The 7,701-nt window shown below is 36.6% G+C and overlaps 1 protein-coding gene across 1 annotated transcript in view; it reads left to right on the top strand.

Annotated features, from left to right (window-relative positions):
• LOC106459344 (matrix metalloproteinase-2-like) overlaps positions 1-7,590 on the top strand; it is a 79,836-nt gene extending 72,246 nt beyond the window's left edge. Inside the window, exons 4-8 of the mRNA XM_013918964.2 lie at positions 323-481; positions 3,459-3,706; positions 4,883-5,045; positions 5,639-5,902; positions 6,888-7,590. Of these exons, the coding sequence (XP_013774418.1) occupies positions 323-481; positions 3,459-3,706; positions 4,883-5,045; positions 5,639-5,902; positions 6,888-7,195 (1,142 nt within the window). The 3' untranslated portion in view covers positions 7,196-7,590. The remainder of the gene's footprint in view (positions 1-322; positions 482-3,458; positions 3,707-4,882; positions 5,046-5,638; positions 5,903-6,887) is intronic.
• Positions 7,591-7,701: the final 111 nt, after the last annotated feature.

The raw sequence follows: 7,701 nt of genomic DNA, 5'->3' as shown, positions 1-7,701 counted from the left end.
ACGGCTGAAAGGGCGAGCATGTTTGGTGTGACGGGGATTCGAACCCGCGACGTAATTTATTTAGCGCGAAGAAATTTCGAAATGATTTACGGCCCCAAATCTCTTATTAATTGTGTATATTAATGTTGTCAAGAAACGATAAAAAGTGAATAATATTAAAAAAAATAGTTTAGTTTGATGTCTCAGTTTTTTTTCATACTGCTGAATAAAAATGAAATTCAACTGAAATTCGAAAGTGTATTAATTCTACGAATTACTACAATCAGATGATATAATATCGTTCTTCATTTTCAAATAATATCTTTTTTATTTTTATTTTCAGGCGTTGATCTATTCTCTGTAGCAGCTCACGAGTTCGGACACTCTTTAGGGTTAGCTCACAGTTCTGTTATTGACTCACTGATGTTTCCTTACTACCAGCCTATTGGCGACGATTTGAGACTGCCCTATGATGATGCCGTTGGGGTCCAACAGTTATATGGTATATGATTCCGTTTCACCCTCTTTATTGGAAGCTATAATATACATTTTAACTTTCTTTTATTTCTTAAGAATGTTATATTTAAGTAAATTAAACACTCTTAACATAACGTAAGCGGTTGTAGATTCATTGTGTGCGTGTTATTTGTCTATGCCTATTTAGATTTATGTATGAAAAATCAGCGTAGTTGTTTTTCAGAAATAAGTATGATAATTGTTATTTAATGATGTTACGACTACTTATGTTTGTAAATATTTCAAGTAGATGTCGCTAGCTGTATTTAAAACACGAATTTCAAAATCAATTACATGGTGCTATATATCTAATCTAGACTCTAACATTGTGTTACATGTCTAATCTAGATATTGTAACATGTAGTACACGTCTAAGCTAGATACTGTGACGTGGCGCTATATGTCAAAGCTGGATACCGTATCCTGATGCTACATGTCTAAGCTAGATGCTGTAACATGTTGTTACATGTTTAAGCTAGATATTATAACATCGTGTTACACTTCCAAACTATATGCTGTAACATGGTGTTACACGTCTAAGCTAGATACTGTAACATGATGCTACATGTCTAAGCTAGATGCTGTAACATCGTGTTACACTTCCAAACTATATGCTGTAACATGGTGTTACACGTCTAAGCTAGATACTGTAACATGATGCTACATGTCTAAGCTAGATGCTGTAACATCGTGTTACATGTTTAAGCTAGATACTATAACATCGTGTTACACTTACAAACTATATGCTGTAACATGGTGTTACACGTCTAAGCTAGATACTGTAACTTGGTGTTACATGTCTAAGCTAGACATCGTAGCCTTACTTGACCTCACCAGGTCACGTTTTATGATGTGGATGCATGAATTACTTAAGCAGGTTAACCTGTAATTGTATGAAGTGTGGTGGTGTATTACAGTGTCTGATTACATGGGCGAGCTAACATGCTATATAATAAAGAAATAGCATACGTTAAATTTACATATAAGTTGCATTTTACAAATGCTTTATTTTGTGACTTGTTTTAGTTGACGAGAAAGATTAACAAAATATATGTTTCAGATCTTAATTTCTAGATAAAAAAAATATATAAACCGGATTTCCGATGTTCGATGAGGGTGGGGATTCTGAGTTTTGAAATATAACATTTTAAACGTTTTTGAGGCTTTTGTTTTGGATGGGGTTGGAGTATAGCAATGCAGTTGACTACATTAGTGCCCCCCAGTGTCACAGCGGTATGTCTGCGGAATTATACCGCTAGAAATCGGGTTTCGATACCCGTGATGGTTAGAGCACAGATAGCCCTTTGTGTAGCTTTGTGCTTAACTGCAAGACAAAGAAATAGACAACATCGGTCAATTATCAACTTGTAATGCAATCGCGCCAGTTTTAAAATTAATTATAGTATTTCCGCCTTTAGATTAAAAAACAACAACAACCAAAACAGGTTCTGAATCTCAGATCTGAGTGAAAATATTAAAATAAAAAACTGCTTCTAGAGAGAGAGAGAAGTTCTAGTGTCTAGGTTCACCATTGTTTTAAATTTCTTGGGTGAGCCAGACGTGATCTAGTGGTTAGCGTCAAGGGCTGCGTATTAGAAAGTCCAAGGTTGGCACCGCAATGATGATGATGTACACGCTCCTCACTTTCAGCTGTGTGTGCGATATAAGGGTAATACTCAATCGTGTTATACAAGTCAAAACCAGTAAACCCCATGTGGCGGTGGGTGCTGCTTGTTATCTACCTTTTATCTGACCAATAAAGCTGTATGACTGCGTATGCGTGAGATGCCGTTCAGTTTGAATTATCTAAAACCCTTATAAGTTAAAAATATACCAACAGGGTATGAATTGAACTGATGTATTTTCAGTTTAGTCATAGGTACGGATTTTCTATTATATGTTTCTGTTTTTGCTCTTGGTTAGGGCACTCAACTCGCAATCTACGAGTCGCAGGTTTGTATTCCATCATCGAACATTCTCTCTCTCTCTTAGCTACGAGGACGTTATTATGTGACGGCTAATCCAAATATTCGCTTGGAATAGCATAGTAATTGGCGATGGGTGATGTTGATTCGCTGCCTTCCTTCTAACCTATCACTTCTAATTTAGGGATGGCTAGCGCAGACAGCCCACGAGTAGATTTGCGCGAAATTCAACAACCAAACAATGTTCTTATTTCGAGATATCATTATCTGTTTGTTTTTTGAATTTCGCGCAAAGTTACACGAGGACTATCTGCGCTAGCTGTGCCTAATTTAGCAGTATAAGACTAGAGGGAAGGCAGCTAGTCATCACCACCCACCGCCAACTTTTGGGCTACTCTTCTACCAACGAATAGTGGGATTGACTGTCACATTATAACGCCCCCACGGCTGAAAGGGCGAGCATGTTTGGTGTGACGGGGATTCGAACCTGCGACCCTCAGATTGCGAGTCGAGCTCCCTAACCACCTGGCCATGCCGGGCCCATATTATTATCTATTGACCAACTTAGTTTAAAGTATCGTTTTGGGAAGGTTATTGTTTTTAGGTTTTCATTTTATACCACTTCACTGAAACTATGAAATGATGTGGTCAACATTAGAAAATACATCTTAACACAAGTTACATACGACATTAAAGAATTGTACCTCGCTTTATATAAACTGTTTTGGGGCGATTAATTGTAAACTTGGTAGATTTTTAATGATTTCTATGTCATAGCGTTAGACCTGTTATACAAGATAAAAATTTCCGAAACCAAAATGTTAACTGTTCGAAAATCAATTTCAAATTCATACATTAAAATATTTCGCTGCAGTTGTTTAAGCTAAACACATTAGCTGAATGACGTAATCCTGATCACCAAGGGAAAAGTACGTTTTCTAAACTTCTATGTATTCATCCATTCCTTTTGGAGGAAAGAATAAAAATTCATCTATTCATCCTAAATGATAATCAGTGTACTTTCTTGGCTTTCTACAGGTGCTCGAAAACTCCCCAAATGGGAACCATTACCTCCTGGCACGATCCCTACGACACAACACACCACCACCAATCTCTATGAGACGACAACATATGTCGAGGATGGCTCTCACCTTACTCCTCCACCAGATGATGAAAATTTGGTACCTTCCACAAGGCCTCCACGCCCTCTCGCTCCGGACGCCTGCAACTCTTCCATTGACGCTCTATCAATTATCAGACGAGAACTTTTCATTTTTAAAGGAAAGGTATGTTATGGGATATAAAAAATAAGAACGTTACTAAGGTCTAAAGTAGCCTCGAGATAAATATTAGAAATACAACAAACAATATGTAATTTAAATTCCGTGGGTCTCGTGCCCTAACCCATTGTTTACCAAACAAAAGTAACCGAATAACTAAAAGAGGGGCCCGGCATGGCCAGGTGGTTAGGGCGCTCGACTCGCAATCTGCGGGTCGCGGGTTCGAATGCCCGTCACACCAAACATGCTCGCCCTTTCAGCCGTGGGGGCGTTATAATGGGACGGTCAATCCCACTATTCGTTGGTAAAAGAGTAGCCCAAGAGTTGGTGGTGGGTGGTGATGACTAGCTGCATTCCCTCTAGTCTTACACTGCTAAGTTAGGGACGGCTAGCGCAGATAGCCCTCGTGTAGCTTTGCGCGAAATTTAAAAACAAACAAACAAAACAAACTAAAAGAGGCATTCCACCATCTCTTTTTACTTTCGAAGAAGACGAGATCCACTTCCCAAAAATCGCTAGGGTTTCGTTGTTTTTTGTGTTTTTTTTTCATTAATTTACCAAAATTTTTGACGCTACGTTTTGTTTTTAATACCACGAATAAAAATAGCGAACGTTAAACATTATCTGGAAAATTACACCAGAAAGCAATTCCACAAACTGAAATATTAGTATTTGTATGCTCGTGTCACGTGCTCTGTTACAAGCATACACTACTGTTTCTGTGGAATTTGAATGTGCTATACGTTCGGGAAAGCTATTACCTGTTTGTTTTTTTGAATGTCGCGCAAAGCTACATGAGGGCTATCTGCGCTAGCCATCCCTAATTTAGCAGTGTAAGACTAGAGGGAAGGCAGCTAGTCATCACCACCCACCGCCAACTCTTGGGCTACTCTTTTACCAACGAATAGTGGGATTGATCTTCACATAATAACGCTCTCACGGCTGAAAGGGCGAGCATGTTTGGTGTGTTGGTAAAAGAGTAGCTCAAGAGTTGGCGGTAGGTGGTGATAACTAGCTGCCTTCCCTCTAGTCTTTCACTGCTAAATTAGGGACGGCTAGCGCAGATAGTCCTCGTGTAACTTTGCGCGAAATTACAAACAAACAAACTCGTTAAGTACAGATAACTTGAATCAGGAATTAATGTTTAGTGCTAAAAGCCATTGTAGCGTTTTGTTTTTCAAGTACTTCTGGAGACTGAACAGTAAAGAAATGAACAACAGCGATTCATCTCCTCCTCCTCCTCCGTTGGCCATTGACCGTTTTTGGTATAATCTACCTGCTGACTTGGACAGGGTGGATGCTGTGTATGTTCGTCCACTTGATGATAAGATTGTTTTCTTTTTAGGTACGTTTCACACTTTTTTTTACCACATTTGAAAGCATGACATCAGCTTAACTCATTAACCTAATTGACTTAAAACATTTTTATTTTATTTTACAACATCACATTCCACTCGAATTGCATCATATTCTAAAACAATCCGTCTATTGACTTGTTTGTTTTTTCTATTCATTCATTAGTCAATATACTTATGTATAAATATATAATTACTGGGTAAAACTGGCCCTGCATTAATGAAGCTTGGAAGCACAAGAAACAGTTTTATATCCCACATATTGTGTTATGGAAAAACCAGTTGGTATATCACTGTATGATATATTCTAAGCCCCCCATTGGCACAGCGGTATGTCTGCGGATTTACAACGCTAGAAACCGGGTTTCGATACACGTGGTGGGCAGAGCACAGATAGCCCATTGTGTAGCTTTGTGCTTAACTTCAAACAAACAAACATATATTCTACTTTAAAGAACTTGTTTCATAAATAAAATTTTTTTTTCACTACATCAAGAAACACTTTAACCTGATGTCATTTAAAACCCTTTTCTTTGAAAATAAATAGTTTTTAAAATATGCAATAATTTACGTGTACTTTCAGGAAATCGATTTTGGCTGTTTAATGCCAACATTCCAGAACCAGGCTATCCTCGTCCACTAACAGATCTTGGGCTTCCAGCGAACCTACAACATGTTGATGCAGCTCTAGTGTGGGGCCATAATGGTAAAACATATTTATTCACTGGGCAACAGTACTGGAGATTTGATGAAGTAGAGGGCAGAGTGGAATTGGACTACCCTCGTAGCATTATCATGTGGAGGGGTGTTCCAGCTGGGATTGATGCAGCTCTTCAGTGGGAAGATGGTAAATGAATACCTGCTGGTAGCAAGATGTATTTACTTATTAAATTAATAATAACAGAATTATATGATAATTAAATAAGTAATCAATCGCTTCTACACTATGATATTGACTTACAATCGTAGCTTAAAATATTGGAAATTGCTTATGAACATTACTCTAAGATTGGATGTAGCAGGTATTGGATCTCAAAAACACAATTCTTAGCCTTCTATAACCTTAAAAATTCTTAAAAGCAAATATACTCAGTATAGTTAGTTTGATTCAGCTAAACGAAATGTTTACACGGGTTTTCAATAATTGTTTTTGGAATATTTGATAAGATATTATGGTACGTGCAACTCAGGAAGATTTCTTATTTTGTAATATTTTCATATTTTGTGGTGTTAATGTTTGGTAATCCTAGGGGTGGAGTAAGATCATGGAGGGGGTTTCATAAGCAAATTTACTTACTTTTTCCACAAGTCATCATTTACTTATTTTTACATTGAAAGTTTACTCATTAAAACAAAACTTGTATCAGATATAATGATTTTAAAATACTGCAGTTCGCAACTTAAAATGTTAGATGTGAAGGCCATTAAAAAAAAAGGAAAATAAATATAACCACTGTGGACTCCTTGACATTATGGGCTTAAAGGTGACTACTCTCCTTTTTGATGAATCTGGTTTTGTGTAATCCTAATGTACTACAAACAGTCTTATAGTAATAATTAAAAAATCACGTATAATATGTTTTACCATGTTTAAATAATCTTTTACAAGTTACTACAATAGTACATTGAGTTATGGTTAAAGATTTTTATTATTCATTTTTGAGTGCATCTTTAACAATCAGAAGATATGTTTGCTTAACTCCACTTGTTTTTAAACAGTTTCCCTGATTAAAAAATCTCACAGAAGAACGTTCAAGTTGACTTTGATTTCTGTAGGCAAGCATTTATGAAAATACCAGAAATATGTATACAGATATATTGTATTTTCTTAGGAAAAACGTATTTTTTCAAAGACGAATACTTTTGGACATTTGACGACAAAAGAATGAAAACAGATGCACAAGGACCAAAACTCATATCCAGTTTCTGGTTCGGCTGTTCTGTTCAACACCAACAAACTGTTCTGGCATCAAACGAGGAGACGCCCACTGGACAGCTGAGTGGTGGTGATGTGGTTGGGAATGGTGTACCTTACATTATAGAAAGGACGTCAGTTTTTCGATGCATTTTCATCCTAATGCTGTGTGTTGCACACACCTGGATGTACACAACACTTAGACAAATGAAAATACCTCTTTAGACTTGGAAGTATTTAGATAAATTTTGTTGGCTCTGTTAACTAAAACATACGAGTATGAATCAAAATACAAATTGTAATAGGTGAATAACATTTGGACCAATAGTGCTTGAATTCAATAACACACTGGGTATTTTGAACACTTGGACCAATGGTGCTTGAATTCAATGCACTGGATAAATCATTCTCTTTAGCATGGAATGATGTGCAAATAAAATACTGTTGTTTAGTATAAAACATATATACATATTTTTACACAATATATTAATGTTTGATTCCATTCCCTCTGTGATTTTAAAGCATTCACACAGAGGAAAGCCATATTAATATAACTCTTCACAATCCATATATGATGTTGTACTCATGTACAATGTAAATAAAATATTCTTACCAGGTCATTAGTGTATAAGTTTCTGTAAGAGTTGGTAAAGCCTCATAAACAATAACATGGTAATAACTGTGCTGGTTATATACAATGTCACAAGCTATATGTATATATATATATATAT

Source organism: Limulus polyphemus, unplaced genomic scaffold, assembly GCF_000517525.1.
Source record: "Limulus polyphemus unplaced genomic scaffold, Limulus_polyphemus-2.1.2 Scaffold595, whole genome shotgun sequence".
Taxonomy (NCBI): domain Eukaryota; kingdom Metazoa; phylum Arthropoda; class Merostomata; order Xiphosura; family Limulidae; genus Limulus; species Limulus polyphemus.
Note: the sequence above shows the minus strand (reverse complement) of the source record. Positions and strands in the feature narration are given on the sequence as shown.